General features: G+C 47.1%; 1 protein-coding gene across 1 annotated transcript in view; it reads right to left on the bottom strand.

Annotated features, from left to right (window-relative positions):
- The window catches only part of LOC128270480 (cadherin-87A), a 33,390-nt gene extending 26,751 nt beyond the window's left edge, over nucleotides 1-6,639 (bottom strand). The window contains exon 1 of the mRNA XM_053007884.1: nucleotides 6,631-6,639. Within this exon, the coding sequence (XP_052863844.1) occupies nucleotides 6,631-6,639 (9 nt within the window). The remainder of the gene's footprint in view (nucleotides 1-6,630) is intronic.
- Nucleotides 6,640-17,454: the final 10,815 nt, after the last annotated feature.

Consider the following 17,454-nt stretch of genomic DNA (forward strand, 5'->3'; position numbering starts at 1 on the left):
TGATGGAGATTACGTTGGTGAATAGGGACAATTTTAAACAAAAATGTCAGCCCATGTGTTAGCCCATTCCTAAAGTTCTTATTTTACTTAAGTTCTATTTACTTTGAGTGCATCGCAAAAAGGAAGAAAAGGCCAATCCTAACGACATCCCAACGTACCGTTTCAAGTGCAACCGAAACCCCGCATAATCCCAGAACGTCCTTCTCACGCCATTGTTGATGCGGTGAGAAGGATCCACAAAACAACGGAGCGCATTATCGGCCACGTAATGAGGGTTACGGATATCCACTGGACATCTCCACCGGAAGCCGCATAAAGTGAAACTTTTTTCCTAAGCTCTCCGGCTCCAGTAACTCTTCTTTCGGCATCTCCATGGAATGTCCTGCCGCTGACATAGCCCCCCGGGTGCTCCAGTCAGCAGCAGTGTGAATATATTCGCTTCCCTTTCACGGTTTGGCCGGGCTTCCGGCTTGGCCCTAACAACCTTCCGGTTCGAACAACAGAACACGGGGCTGCAGCTGGCGAAAACTCGAAATGCGAACACGAATGGAATCCTGCGGGTGGCTTCCTGGCCCACCCGGAAGGCAGTTCGAAAAAGGACGAAATCCGACGTTTTTTTGGAACGGGCAATAGCAATGTGTTGGCACGTCATGTGAAAGTTTGGGTTGTTTTCCGGGCATTTGGATCCCCCTTCGGTGGGAGAGCCTATAATTTTCCTAATTTGAATGTGCGTAATGATACCGTTTATTATCTCCCCGGCCCGATCGGGTGCGTTCCCCGACCCGGACGGACCCGGCCCGACCCAATCCTGCCTTTCGTCCCATTTCGCTAACGAACCAAACTGTAGTTTATAAGCACACCGGGCCGGGCCGGGCCACCGCACGAAACGGGATCCTTTGGCATGCCCCAAATCACCACTAACAGCTGACAGGAGAGTAGATTTCCTGCGGACCGCTTCAAATATCATATGCAAATACAGGACGGGATCCAGCCCGAAAGCCAAGAGATCATTCGGCCCATAAAATATTTCCGCAGATGTGCACCGAACTTCCCTAACCCTAATCCCACGCGGGAGCGGGAGCCTCTCGAATGGAGAAGTTTGTTTCGGCGTATGATTTGTGAGCGATCATAAATACGGAAAGGATCCCCAATTTGTTGGCCGCCTCTCGCCTCTACTTAAGCGCCTTATTGATATCGAATGCTCCGTAATCGCCGAAACAACCGTCAGCGAGATGCGAGGCACACACTAGAGAAAGAAACAATTGTGTCTTAAGCAAGGATTTCGGGGATTTCGGTGCCGAGCCGGAACGCCGGAAGCATGCTAAACAGGGACCCCGGGAGACGTCGACCCAGGGACCACGGGGACGAATTATCATGGTGAATTTATGACCAATCGAACCCTTCATCGATAAGCCTCATTGCAAAGGCTTTCCGGGGGCGGAATCGTTTAGGTGCGGGTTCTTGAAATCGGCTCCCTAGTTAATGGAGGTGCATCGGTCGGGTGCTACTTATGATGGGTCAGGATTGACGAAGGAGTTTTTGCCCATAACATGCGGTTCGGAGTGGGCACTATCAGCGAACGGGGCGAACTTTTAAGGAACACGACCAGAAATGGCGAAAATAGACTTTGTTAATTGTCAGATGTTCAATTGTTAATAGTATTAATTGCGTTGTATTGTGCTTTGAAATGTAGGCAATTTTGTTTCTAGTGACGACACATTTTTACATTTGGTTTTAAAAACACTTGACAACTTGACATTTTTCAATGCTTGAAGTTTTATTTGAAAGAATGATCCTTAAAATGTTTTTATGGAAGACAATTTTGGTCAAATGTCCACCACGATTGGCTTGGCTGTAACCCATTCGGTGGACCTATTTTTGAGTACATTTTCGATTTTATCTGGTCCTATTTCGCCAATAGCATCTTGAATTTAGGTTTTGAGGTTGTCAATAGTTACTGGTTTGTTCGCATAACATAAATATCGGATGTGGCTGTCGCTGTATGTCACATAGCGTCGTTTTGTTGAAACTAAAAAATGTGTCGTTACTGAACCACCCTGTACTTATGCATTTAACTTATGGGCTGAAAAGATTCGCTGTTAAAATTTGATGATACTCTACTATCCATAAGTTTGTAAGTTACTGTGCTAAGAGTGGCGCTAATTTTGTTAATTTTAAAACATTGGATCAAAAACAATTTCGTGCTTTAATGTAACATTACGTTGATGGAGATTTCGTTGATTACTGAAACCAATTTTAAATATAAAAAAGTGTTTCTTTTCAGCCCCTATGTTACTGCCGGTTACTGTTGACGTTTGTTTGGTACAAAACACTTCATACATTCCTTATCTTTTCACATCATTTTCATAGACTACATTATAAAAAAACATCGTATTGTACGAGAGAAGTGGTGACAAATCGAAACGACAGATCATTTATAGAACGATGCACCAAAAGACGGTAACGTCGGTTGTCTTCGGCGGAAATGCAACCGCCAACCGACACACCACCATCGTTGTCAGCCCCCGTGAACCGTTCCCCCAGTGGACAGCAGTCGGGCATCATGGTTTGGCACCCACCCCCTCAAGGAAAGGGCGAATCAACAAAACCGTTGCGTCTGTCTTTGCGGCGAACAACCTTTGACGTTGGCCTTTTTGCGTTGTCCAGTTCCCAGAGGCATCGCCGGCGGTCCGGCTGGGCCAGCATCGTTAGCGGCCATGGGACGCGGCACTTGCGGGAGTTGATTGTGAAGCATTTGCGCCGGCATCCGTCAACGGTGACGAGGACAAAGTTGATGGCCGGCGTGATTTACAGCCATGCTCACTCAAAACGTCCCACCAACAGTCATTATGCGATGGCGTGGCGACTCCATTCTTTCGCAGTGACATCTTCAAACACTACCTCTCGCGAGGCGTGGTACATAGAATAAGAATTTAGTTTCTGCAAACAAAACAATTAAAGTTACAGCCGTTTGGTATCTGAATTCGTTTTCGGTAGTCAAAGGTCGCGCCACCTTGCGCTCAACAAGTAATGAAAAGAACCAACTCAAAGGGAAACCACTTCTTCGAGCGTTGTAATTAGTTTAGCACGTAGCTGTGAAACGTCCGGACGGGCATCCGACCGATACAAGCGGTGGCCAGGGGTGGCCGCAAACCACTTCGAGAACGCCTCGCTACAACACCCTCTGCCCGCCGATTGGTTGATTCAATACTTTTGTGGAGCTTTTTGCGTATCCACGGCCCGACCCGAAGACGGCGGGCGGCGGCGATTTCTCTGGCCATCCTGTACCGGGGCATCGGTGCTGAAAATTGTGTTTACTCATCCTAAATGGTACACTTGTTCCTGGTTGTCGCCAACCGGCACCTCTACCTCTGCCCCTGTTGTCCCATTTTCGTCCTTAACGACGGCGGCTGCGGCGACCCCAAACTTCCTTTGCCGTGGTTTTCCGGGCGAACAGCCGGCATCGCGAGGAGCGCCCCTGGACGTCGCTTATTTCGTATTTCACTCCCCGTTTCGGCGGCGACAACAGCTGATGATACACTTGTCCCTACTGTCGGGGCGGGGAGAAGGACTAGCACAGACACACGAAAAAGCGCTGCGAACATATTGCTACAATAAATTCAGATTGTAGTTTCCGACTTTCCGGCGTTGCCGCGCCATTTACGAGTTGGCCAACAACCGGCAGGGCGAGGCGAGGCGTTAAAATATACGCCAACAACTCTTCGCGCCAGCCAAAGACCAGCGAAAAACGGAAGTGGTACCGCCGAGTGCGCGACGACGCGGGTTCGAGCATCGTTTGTTTCAAATCCTTCGCCAGATTCACCGACTTCCGAGGCTCTGCACGATTGTTTTGCGCCCGCGGCGGCTCCGGGCGCCAGACAGTGCAGCCATTTTCGTATTTTTAAAACAACACCTCCGCCAACGTTCACCGAACGGCGCATTAAGAAAGCACAAGAGTTACTGGTTACATTCAGGATTGTTTAACTTTTTGCCACCGTGATTTCTTTCGCCAGGAGTCATGTTGTTGTTGCTTCGTTAAAGAACGCCGTACACACGACATTTTGAGCCAGTATTACGTAACTGCAGTGCGTTTTGGAGCATTATGTCTCGGCTGGTATTGATGTACGATGAAGGTTTTTGGGGAATCTAAAGAATGACTTCATTTGTCATGAACCCATTGGATCTTTTATGTTTGGGATCCCGGCAAGGATCGCAATCTTTGGAGCGAAAAAGTTTGAAGACTTCAAGATTGGACTCGAAGGTAATAAATTCTGTTCCCAGAAAAACGTTATAACGCAGTCCTCGGAAGGGGAAGGGCTTTTCTCGGTGGTCCCACCCGGCGGTGGTCCCGGGGTTTGATCCATCAAGCAAGAATATCATTCCGTTGGCCAACACACAAAGTTACGCGTATTTGTCTTTGGCCCGGTCCTTACAGTTTTTGAAGGCCTTACGAAATGGATGGAAATGAGTTTCGTACGAAAGTGAAACGAAATGTCAATGTCTACACCGGGCTCCTCGGTGGCGGGTGGTTTGGGCGGAAGGCCAAGCAGCACCTGCACCGGAACCACGACCCGAAACAGCTAAACTTTTCCACTTGAATACCAAATCAGCAGCCCGGACCGCGCGAATGAATCCCAAATTGGGTCCCGCGCTGCAAGAAAAGGGATGAAAACTTTCAATTTTCCACCACCACCACCACCATAATGGAGCGAGATCGCCGGGAATGGTTATTTGAGCGGCGTGCGTTCTGTGGCGGAACGACGACGACGCTCAGGTTGCTGTCTAATTCCACTTTGAGCCACTGCGCGGGTGCGTGGGAAGATAAAATGGGCGCCTTCAGGGCGCGAGTCAGCGCAGGGACTAAAAAATAAAACAAATTCTTTCAAGAAACGCAGTCCACGAAACTTACCGTCCAATATTTGCACACCGTCGCTTGGCCCGCGTTGTGAGCGCTGTTGTATGCTGTTGAATGGGTAAAAAATGTTGAATAGTCTCGCTGCCGCAGCTCGGGAGTTCGGTTGGCGTTTTGGGTTTTCTCCTCTCGGTGGGGTGGCCTTTTTCACAGGCCGAGCGCCGAGGTCTTAACCTTTCTTTCGTTTCGTCTGCAGCCTTCGCTAATGACTGCTGCTGCTGCTGCCGGTGCAGGCGGCACGGGAAGCTGTGTGACTGTAGTGGTAAGACACCATTCGAAAGTGCGCGGTTCTGGTACTTGTTCTCGACCGTGGAAACCTTCAACCAGCCAACCAGGAGGGAGGGACAGGCGTTATGTAGCGTTGAAGTGACACAAAAACTAGCTCCTTTAAAGCACATTTGAACCGAGATTTGAACAGACATAAAGACAGCATTCCACATCACCACTCAAGGTAATGCGCCAATTTTTAGAATGTAATCCCCGGAATAAGGATCACCCCGGGGCCAGAGTCGGGGAATAAATCTTGCTGGAAAACCTACATCTTTTGCATTCCCCGGCAGCCCGAATGGCGTCGCCAAACTTCAGTCCCCAGCCCACTCTCTTCGAAAGGCGGACCCCCCCGTGACGAAGGCAGACTCCTCGAGAAGCACCACCAACACCACGAACCCCGCGAGCACTAAAACAGCAACTAGAATGGTGCCACCAGCGAGTGTTGTTGGGACGCAAACAAAAAAGACTCTTTATTTACTCGGTTTTCCCTAACGGCCTCTCTCACCCATTCACACACACACACACAGACACACAGTGACTTTTATGGCTTTTCTTCGCGTGGCTATTTCCGAGAAGATCGAGAGGCCGCAGCCACAGCACCAACACACCACCAGCAACAGCCCAACAGGGAAACGGGCTCAGCAGACAGCTATTTAGGGCACGCGGTGAGCCCGGTGTCTTTCACCTTCTCCACCCGTCCGTCGGGAGGGGTTAGGCCGCGAATCCGCGACAGCGTGGCACGATCACGATCAAGAAGCCATTTTGCACGGCACCAACGGCACACGCGGACGAGATCACTTTAAGCCAAACACACCCTCGTTGACCCTCCGTAACCCGCGGCTCAATCAAATTAGCCTCAACATCATCGCCAACATCACAGCAACATCGCCAGCCGTTTCGAACATACCGCACACACACGGGAGGCCACACGGAGGAGCTACGGCGGAGAAATGCGCATGCAACGATTTTTAATTCGATATCCGTGTCGAAACGCAACAACACGGATCGCCGGATCGCTGTTTACGTCTCGCTCACTCACTCACTCACAACAATCAAACTAAATTCGATCAAAACACATCAAGCCAAATAGCGCACCGCGACGACTCGCGACTCCCGCTTCGCTTCGCGACCAACCCAAAACTGATCTCTCCGCGATCCGCGATCACACGCTCACTCTGCGCCCGGCAATGGTGTGTGTGTGTGGCGTCTGGAGAAAACTTGTTTGGCCACTTTTTGCTCCGGTTCCGATCGAGAAGTTGACGGCGGCGTCGGGTCCGAAGAAATACGGAGCGCAAAGAAGAAGCAAAGCGCAGAGGATGATGACATTTCATGCACCGCGGAGAGCGGAGAGCGGAGAGCGTTCAGTAGCCGTGAGAGAGGGAGAAAGAGAGGGAGGGTCGGAGCATAAAGCATAGCACCGCACACGCACACACACGCAGCGATCGTACCTGTGCCATAATGTCAGAGCATATTCAAACAGCTGTTGAAAAAGCTTTCGCAGACGTCAGAAAGTTTGGAATAAGTTAACACATCGTTCAATAAGTCCCGGGACTAACTATGAAAACAACATTTTATCGGCAAAATTCTTTATTATTCATCAACATAATCTTCTTAAAGTGTAATACAATCATTCCAAAGCTTCTCTAACTTTTCAGTGCCATATTTGTTGAACGATTTGTATTTTGACTCAAAACGACCCTCAGTAGCAGCGATCAGCTCCTCATTCGAGCCATATCTTTTTCCCTGGAGCATCTTTTTGAGATCCGTAAAGAGCCACTAGTCGCTAGGCGAGTACGGAGGATGAGGAAGCAGTTGAAAGCCTAATTCGTTGAAGTTAATCATCGTATTGATTGAATTGTGCTATGGTGGCTTTTGTTCCAATGTGCGCAAACGCGGCACCCGTTTGAAAAAAACCTTTTTCATATCCAATTTTTGGTGCAAAATAGTAAATGCACTACCAGTTGATTGTTCACCATCTCAGCTATCTCGTGCACTTTCATTTTGCGGTCATCCATCACGATTTTCAATACTTGTTTGGTGTTTTCTGGATTTAGTGCCTCATTTGGCCGACCCGAACGTTCCGCATCATTTGTATCAGGACGACCGCGTTTGAAGTTGCATTCCACCGACAAATGGTTGGTTTCGACGGAGTAGAGTCCCGATAACGTTTTTCAAGCCTGTTGCTGAGCTTGAACAGTGTGTTTTTCCCATTAGAAATCAATGTTTTATCAACACACGAAACTCGCTTTGGTCCATTTTTTCAGGATTGCAAAAGTAGCGTCACTTTAACCACTATAGCTTTCTTGGTTATGCTTCGAATTACATCAAATTTTGACACACCTCATCTGAAGGTTGGTACTTCCGAACGTCGGTATATAAATGGCATTATTAGCGCCATTTCTACGCTAGTCTCGGGACTTGATGTGTTAGTAGTATACTTTGCATGTTTGATTTAGTGGTTTACATAGTAGTTTGCCAGTTGACTCTTAATAGGTACAGTTTTCTTCTCCGTATAAAATTACAATAAATTTACGTATAATTTACATTTACTGCGCTTTATAGTAACTTGAACATAACTTAATTATTTCCTTATCTAACTTAAGATTATTTGGCTTATTTCCTGACTAATTTACATTTGGTTGAGCAGGTAGGGTAATTGTGTGTTCTATTTCCTGAACTATTCTGTCGTTTTGATGGAAATTCTGTGTCATCGTCGCTTTGCTATGTGTTGGTGGAAAGAGGGGATGTTGCCCATTTTGTGAATGTCTGTTGTTCTGTACCATGGAGCTAGGTTGAGGATGGTTTTTAGGTATTTGTTGAAGTTTTTGTAAGTGTGTCTGAGTGCACTTGGAAGGTTGTTTGGACGTGGACGTGGGACGTGTGGTTGGAAGGTTAGACGCTTATCAAGGAGTACTCCTAAATATTTTACAGATTGTTTCCATGGAATTTCGGTGTTGTGAATTTTTGGACAACGGCTTGGGATTCGGCGTTGGCTTGTGCATCTTGTAGAGTATATGGCCTCAGATTTTGTGTCGTTAATTTTAATTTTCCATGTGTTGCAATACTTGGAGTATTTCTGAAGGGCTCCTTCTAGTTTGTTAGTGACCCTGTTTGGGGTTTCCTGATGGCATAGTCATCCAGGTGTAGGTACTGTGTGCAGTTTTGAACTCTGCGGATGTCCGAGATGTATATATGAAACAGGATTGGAGATAAGACACTCCCTTGGGGGACTCCTGCAGTTGGTATGAATACTGTAGGTTTTGCATTCCCGACGTGTACGGTGTTTGTTCTGTTCGAGAGGAACGATTGTATTGTATTTATGATTTGTTTGGGAAACTTTGTTTGGATTAATTTGTATACTAGACCACTATGCCAGATGGAGTCGAATGCCTTTTCCGTATCCAGCAATACCAGTCCTGTTGATATCTTATTTTTCTGTTTTTATTATGTTTCTGGTTAGTCTGTAGATTTGATGAGTGCTCGATAGAAACGGTTAGAAACCGTATTGTATGTTGGGTATTATGTTATTTTCCTCCACGCGTTGTCTTAGCCTTGTTGCGATAACTTTTTCGAATAGTTTACCAAGGCAACTTAACACGCTGATTGGCCTGTAACTTTCGGGATTTCTGGTATCTTTGCCGAGATTGGGAATGGCGATTATTTTTGCCTTGTGGGAAATATCCTATTTCATCCGTTGAATATGTGCTACAACAGTACGATTGCTTTTCGTGGCAGGTTCTCGAGCGATCTGTTGTTGGTGCAAATTGTTGTCGCAGCCCAAAACCAGGTCATAAATATGACGGTAATTTATCCTGGAACTAATTTCATGTGGCAACAACCGTTCCGGCTACGGGACGCTCAACAAGCTGCGCGTTTTGTTAAATCTTTCGAAAAACAACATCGCCATTGCCCTCTCGAGGACATCCTCGTCCTCGAGGACATCGACGTCCAGAACGCCTGGCGCTGCGTGGGAATTCAATTACTTCACGGCGTAACGGCGAAGGAAAAACAGCGTAACGAAGCAGCATTAGGCCGGGCGCACTAAACGGAACGAGAGTAATGGCAACCTTTGCCATTCGACAACTAACGAAAGGAGAAAATTAATTTACTTTATCAAGTCAAACGAAGGCGCTGGAGGGTCGGCCCCAAATTCATTTGGCGACGGAAGAACGCAAAGATGCCGAGGGGTTTGTGTCGTTGTCCTTTAAGGCGCTTGACCTGCGACCCGAGCGACAAGACGGACGCCCAACACGGAGGCACGATCAAGATATCACACGAAAGGCCACACGGCCCGACGGCGCCTGTTTAGCCATATGGTTCGCGGGACGGCCTGATCCGCTTGTTTCGAGCCCTTTTTCCGTTTCCTTTCCTTGTAATGATTTGGCCGTTTTTTCCGCCCTGCTTCTCCCCAGTTTCCCGCGTGGCCGGTGCTTCAGTTCGCGCGCAAAACAGATTTCCACTTCATTTACCATGATTAATGAGGATATACCGCTCGCCGGTTCGCTCGTTCCGGTGACCGACCGACCGAAGGACGAACGAGGCGGGCGGACGCACAGAAATTGTCATTACGCAAATGAAAAATTTCCCAACCGGGCCGGTTCCATCGATGAAAATTAAAACCCGTTTTTCATCAGGTGCAAATAGGTCTGGCAGACGTGGCCCTGAATGGTCGATGGAAAAAATCTTCTCCAACGGGATTTATTATCACTTTGGGGTAATTAAATTACCTCGGAATTGGTTTATGGTTGCGCGGTGCAATGTCGTAGCCGAGGTTCAAGTGTAATGGAAGAACCTTTCGGAAGAGAATCCTTTCTCTTACAAAAAGCATCGTCTTCTTGGTTTCTCTGTATAAAATGGGGCGGCAATAAATGAATGATGGTTAAACTTTAGCGCCTGGTATTGTACGGCATTTAAACTCATTTCAAGGCGTCTTCTCCATCTTGCGAGGAGCACAGTTTCCACAGGGCCAGCACCGAACACTACCTGACACTGTCCGGGCCGGGAGCTATTAGTTTGGCGATGTCTAACTTATTACTGTGCCCCCCACACTAATCCATATTCATTCCGCTTCGCTCTCATAAACTGGCGGCATTATGTCGCCGGCATAAATGCAACCTGGCAGGCCAACCGGCAAGCAAGTGGGGAATGTTAAGCTAGAACAAATAGAACTTCAGAATACATAATAAGTATGCAGATGAGAGAGAGTACGCTCAAGCAGCGGCCCGGGAAACTTCCCGGGCCAGGGTATCTGCTTCTTAGTTATTCATCTGCGTCTCCCTTTACGATGCCAACAAAGGGTTCTCGGCGAACGCTAGGGCGCGCTAGGACGCGCTTGCCGGTTCCGGCGCGCGTCGAGTAGGCTCGAGAACTTCCGTTTGTCCTGGCTCAGCAACGGCCGCTCGGCCGAGAAGGAGCCGAGTGAAGGCTTAAAACAGAAGTGTCAACAATTTTCTCGTCGGGACCGGCGCTCGGGCACGCATCCTTGGTGTCCCCGAGTCTGGCCCGGCCCGCGTGGGGCCGGTGTGTTGGGTCAGCCCGGAAGCGGACAGCTCCTTAAGATGGTGCAAGCCCTCGTCAAACTTCGCCGCCTAATGATGATGGAATGTCCGATGCTCGAGATGGTACCGAAGACAATGGCCCTGGCCGGCACGGGCGCCGGTATTATCAAAAACTTACTTTTGCTTACATAAACAGGACGTGAGCCGGGATTTCATTTTTCCCGTCCCGGCCACGATTGACGACGGAAGCCAGGAAGGGATTAAACTAAGTACACTACACTGAAGTGCGTTCAGCCGAGCGAGCAGAGCGCCCGGAGCCTTCATCTTGGTACTAATGCGTTTTTCCTCGTCTTTCTCTCGTGCCTTCGCTTAAGTAATGTAATTCCTTGGCCGTACCTTTACCGTGAACCTTTCACGCGGCGCATTAGAACCTCGGGAGCAATTAGCAGCAAATGTGGTGACTCGTTCGGCACGGTCTTGACTCTGCACTTTGAGATAGCGATAAAAAGCGGAACCTAATGACTGTGGAGGCACACGCCCGCCGTGTTGGCTCCAGGCTGCAACACCTCGCGAAGGCAGTTAACCGGCTGGAATTACGATTTGGTGAGCTCAACTCATACTGCGACGGAAGCTGATAATCATACAGTGAGCGACGCTTGGTCGCGCACTGACTACTGAAGAAGAAACACTTACGGTGTATGATTCGCGAAGAATATAAATTTAATTTAATAGTACACAGCACAGTGATTGTGTACTTACTCGAAGATATAATAATGCACTCGAAGTATTTTAGTGGCCACCATCTTTTCTTGAGAATAGTTCCGGAACAAGTTGATTAACACACTCTACTCATAAGTTTGTGAGTTATTGAGCTAAGAGTGACGCTTCTTTTGTCATTTTCAAACCAATAGATAAAAAACAAATGCGTGTTTTAATATAATATTAAACTGCTTCTTTATTGGAAACAGTGCCGTCCAAGTGAAGCAATGGCTTTAAAAGTATTATAAGGACTCCGCTTTATCAGAAACGACAATAAAATGTTGGTTTACTGGCTTCAAACGAAGTTCGTAGAGACACCGATGATGCAGAACGCAGTGGACGTCCAGATAAGGCGATTTTTCTGAGATTGTTAAATTGAAAGAATCTCTCCTTCTGAATATCTTTTGAGCAGTGTTAGTAGTAACAAACCATAATTTTTTAAGCGATGATTTTTAAGTGACAATGAATAAAACAGGGATCCATCACATCACTCCGGAATCAAAACGATCGTCTTCTGAGTGAAGAGGAACTGGTGAACCTCGCCAAAAGCTCCTGAAAGCACAACAATCGACTGAGAAGGTTATGGCCTCGGTAATTTGGGATGTTCGTGGTGTAATATTCATATTTGGAGAAGGGAAATATCATCAACAGGTTATATTGTACAGCGGTTAGAAATTTCACTCGAATAAGGAGGTCATCGATGAAACTGAGGCGTATTTTGAGGCAAAAGATAAAGATCGTTCTACAAAAGTGGTATTGAAATGTTAGAGCGGCGCTGAAATTATTGCGTGGTTCTTGATGGAGGTTACGATACTGAATAAAATTTATTTTGAACAAACAAGAAACATTTTTTCTTTCTCAAGGCCGGGACTTTTCAGCTCATGTGTTATACTGTATGCTTACATCAGTTATTTCCATGTTAAAGCTCAACACATCGCTTAACTGCTTTATTGAACCACACTGTCGAATCCTGCGTCAGCAGCGAGCTCGGTAGCAAGTTGTATAGTTTCCTTGACACATTACAACATAATCTTGGCAGCGTCGTGTACATTTTTCAATATATCATTTTGTTTAACGTTTCTCTTCTAACGGCCCGCTCATGCCGTGCTTTGTTTGAGCATTACCCTACCGCTCGGGTCGAGAACTGTATCGAGAAACGATAAATTCGGTGAATTCAATTAGGTCACAGTATTTTATGACAGTTTCTGCGATAAGCTCTCCCTCGGGCGACGTCTAGCATCGCCGCAGCCGCGCACAGGAAACCGAAAACTGTTCAGCTCAGCTGTTTCTTGCCGATGCTGCTGCGTACGTGTGAGACGGTCTGGCTCTATAATCAGCCGCGTTCAGCGTGAAACTTTCGCCGTTTCTTCGTCCCGGTCCCGCCGTACAAGCCATTGGCCAAACTTCCACCACTCACGGGGCTATTGATGTCTTAAAATCCGGGCGCATCGGAAGCCAACGTTAAAACAACGCCAGCAAAGCGCCTACGAACTACCGCCACTGCATATGGTGAAGGATAAATAGAAAAACGCGACACGGCTCCGCCCACCGTCGTGTCCTGGCCCGAAAGCACTTCCCATGTAAAACTTTGGTCCTGCCATTCGGCGGAATTCGCTGTTGGCCGGAAGCACGTTGGCGCCAAAAATATTGATACCCTCTGATGATGGCAATGATCGCCCCACCGGATGACGATGGTACAGGACGTCAGATGCGAGCGACAGAGCCGGTTGCGAATTTTCCCGGAAGGAAGCAGCAAAGGCAGAGATAAAACTTAATAAATTACCTTCACACCCGGCGGTAGTTGAGCGACGCCACCGCCACCGGCGCCGGTGGCAACTAAAAAACAGGCATCTCCTTGGACGAAAGCTTGGCCGAGCTGAAGAGCCGGGCAGCCGCGTGTTGGGCCACGTGGAACAAAAAAAGCCGGATATCCGACCAGCAAGAGTTTGGAGCTTTGGAGGCCAGCAGGAGGCAAAACCGGCCATAAGAACCACCGTGCAAGATGCTGCCCACCGGCAGCACCCGTTGGCTGGAAAATGGGGAAAAATTGGAAAACTAAAATGGTATTCGCTTGGAATCGTTTTGCTGTTTCACTTTGATTCCACCCGGTTCCGGTGTGGTCATACTTTTTTCTCTCCTAAGCCACCGCTCAGGATTGCTTTTCCACGTCCGGGTCACGTCGGTCCGAGACGATAAAGCCGCAATGGACAGCACGGGAACCACGGGGCGCGATTGATATGCGAAATTTCTCCACTCCAAGCGTAAGATGATCCACGGGACGAATCCTCCAGCCGAACCAACGACAGAAGCCACCTCAGCTTTGGCATAGAACGGGGCTCGAAATGATTGATGAAGTGAAGATTTGGCGCGATTATGAGGTTTTCCTCGCAGCGCCGACGTGCAGAATGCACGGCACTTTGCAGTTGCAGACGGAAAAACCGTTCGACGTGTCCGTGAGAATGATAAACAAACTTTTCAATAGCGTCCAAAATGTTGGCGAACATAAAAAACTAAATGATAAAATGCTGTATTTATTTGCAAGGTTTCTAGTGTTCTTCTAATATGCTCTACTCAATTGTTGTTCCTTCGGATTCAACAATATTTTCGTTACCTCACCAATGTCTAGTTAGTAACAGTGCCTGATATCGTAATCGAAACACCAAAGGGGCTTTAAAAACATCACTTTATGGTCGAACTAAATTAAAACTGTCCTGAAACATATCCCCAGAACAATGGTAGGTTCCATTGTTTTTACGAACATTCGAATTCAAATATTTTTTTCAAATTCGTTTAACTGTGTCATACTTTACTTGTTGTGTAACGAGTGTGATGTGATATTGTTCCAACTTTTGTCCCATTTTTACTATCCACAATGAATGAGCATAAAAAACGCGATATCTTTAGTGTATGTTACGGCTATTGGTCGATTGCAATCGAGCATTCCATTTTACTTTTCAAAGCTGTTATGACTATTGATGATTCAAATAATCGAAATGCGATGTGATAATTTCATGAGGCCCGGAAGAGTCATATTATTGCTGTCAATGCTGTCAAATCCAGTTCCAACTAAGAGCGGTGTTGAGTGTAAATGATGGTTTATCTACCTTAACGGAGGGGTACGGAGAGGCTAAGCGTCGACATTGATTTACTGCCCTATAAAAACACAAATTACAATTCCATGCCAGCCCGTCAATCACTTAATCTGATATAATCTGCATATCCACATAGAATCTTATCCTTCCCTCTGTCGTATATTGGCGCTGTCGATTGGCAACATGCGAGAAATGTGGATGATAATAGGAGGAAAAGTGGGGATATTTGGCTTTGGAGTGCTTTGTGTATAAAGAAAGTCAATTCAGGATTTAGATCAACTGTATCTGTTTTTTTTTTTCAATATTGTTCAAATGTGACATGCGAACCACAAAGGAATGAGCTTTGTTTTCGCAACCGAATATCTATTCCCATTTCCGTATGGAACCGTGAACTCCGTTTGTGTTGCTCGAGTTTAGACCCTCAAAAATCCAGCTGCCAGGAAAAGGGCAAACGTAACCGCCGAGGGCTGACAAAAAAACATCAACTTTACCTTTTCCGTAGTCAGTGAGCAGTGCCGAAAAAAATTATCTCGAAGAGTTAGCAGCTTAATTTCTTCAATTTCTTTTTATTTTACCCTCCGACGGTTACTTTCGTTGAACCGCAGGTTACACGGCTCACGAAAATCTCCTTCGGAGCATTGTGCCGAGCATTGTGAGACCCTTTAACAGTGTCTAAAAGTTTTAATTACTTTTCGGCTCCCAGGCTGGTTATTGACAGATCCTGTGACATGTGATTCGAGAAGCTGCGAACCGGGCTACGAATATGTAAAGTACTGAAAAGTTGAGAAAATGGAAGAAAAAAATTCGACAAAGCCGTACAAGACTTCCCAAAGCGGATATAAACCGGATCTGTCTTCCGGTTTTGTCACCAAGAAACCGATTTCAATTCGATTCAAGGAACGTGAGTGTTGTAACCGACATTATCACAAAAAGTATTTTATGAATTGCTTCTTTTACTTCATCATAACGGGCCCTTTGTGCGTTCGTCTTTGATGGAGCTGTTCACCCCTGATCCCACTCACCTTGACGGAAGTTTTCGGTCCGGATAAAGACTCAATCCGCTTTGCAAAGAAAGGCAAAGATTAAACGTCAAACTCCGTCTAAGTAAACCAGCCTTCCAACTGCTTTTTAACTGTTTGTCAACGGCCCCCATTTTCCAGCGACCTGGCTGCTGTTGGTGACGAGCGAATTCTAATTTACGATACGCGTTGAACCGATTTGTTCGTTCATTTGTCCTGATGAATGATGAATACGCCTCGCTGGGACGGAAAATGTCGCAACGAGAAATGTCTTGTTTTTTAGTATTATTATTTTCCGTTCTGCCTTTTAATCCCGCCCTACCTTCGTTGGCCGGTGTCAAATAATGTTGCTGTCCCAAATTCTTGACAACCCAAAAATAAATACAATTCTCACTGCGGTTACGGCGCAATGGAGGCAAATGATAGCAAGTGCCCGGGCGTCACCCCAGCGCCCGGCAATCCTACGGCGACCTACGCAAACATTAAGCAAACTTTTAATGAGTTTCTTTGGAACGCGCATAAGGGCATAGCGGCACTCAACCGGCCAGCCGGCGACCCATCGGCGGCGAGGACGATCTTCGGGAACAATTGATTTTACGATACAGTTTCCACCGCCCATTTGGGTGCTCGAAGGATTCGCGTAAACTGTGGGCACAGCGCAGTAATGATCGGACAGGGGTCTACGGGTTGTTGTGGTCAGGACCCATTTTAGGTGGATGGAAGGTTAGGCGACAATCAATTAAATTTTTGGGTTTCCGCTTTCACTGGGGTATTCGGGACCGCGAACGACTAAAAGGATGCAAAACAATTTTCTTTGGCCTTTTTCTTGGTATCAAACTTAGCGCAAGTCTTGGCTTGGTACGTTTCGGTTTCCTTGAAGGTTTCCTGCGGACTACTCAGCGATGACCAATGGCGCCCGGTGGAGTTTGCGCTTCGTTTGACCATAAATTCTATTGGTCCTTTAATAGAAATTGTCTTCGAATCCGTTGCCGGGTCCTTTGCTAAATGTCTTCATCGCACTCATATTTGTTGGCTCTCGCCAGCATAACACAAACAGTTGTGATTAGACATCAGCGACAGCGAAAAGGGACGATAAATTTCAACGGTCGGCTGCTTTTGTGGGCACGAAAGCATTGTCACAATGGGCACTGTCGAAAGCATTGTTTTATCGTGCCGGAGCTAAGTATCCTGCCATCGGACAGGGCTTGGGCGGTTGTTGAACCGGGGGGATACGAAAACAAGACATCGGCGATTGTTGATCCTTTTTGATAGCATCAAACGAAAGATTAGAGAAAAATCGGGTGGAAAAAGAACAACACAAGACAGCAAACAAAAGGTACACGAGCGAGCGAGATGGCACAAAGAGCAGGGAAAGCATACGGAAAGCGCAGATAAAGCGTCTTAGTCGTCGCTCGGCTAGTATTGGCGCCATTCTTGCCATTTCGCCATAAATAGAGTGGGAAAAAGATTTATGAGCTCCGATGCCCAAAGCCTAGCGGGCCCCATCACGAATGGAGCAGAGTCCCGCCAAGCATGGGCGGTACTCGACATCCTTGGTGTCAGGCTTAAAAGGGTGTCAAACGATGGAAGGCAAAAAACAAAAAGTTGTTTTTTTCGTCCCAAACGGTTGTCAGGATCCCGTTGGGCGGGACAATTCGTGTTCTATTTGTTACTGAAGACTGAAACATAACACGACCCCGAGGAACCGTGGTATCGTTCGTGACGGAACGCCAATTTTTCCAGTTCTCTGATGGCGTATTGATTGAAATAAGCTGATTACGACAACACCGCCGCCGTCGGCGGAGTACGAAACCGAGCTACAAAGGACACAATTGTCAAACGGTGTAAAATTAGCTGAAACTTGAGTGGAATCTGCCACGGAGGGAGCGCCGTACGGTATCGTT

Source organism: Anopheles cruzii, chromosome 3, assembly GCF_943734635.1.
Source record: "Anopheles cruzii chromosome 3, idAnoCruzAS_RS32_06, whole genome shotgun sequence".
Lineage (NCBI taxonomy): Eukaryota > Metazoa > Arthropoda > Insecta > Diptera > Culicidae > Anopheles > Anopheles cruzii.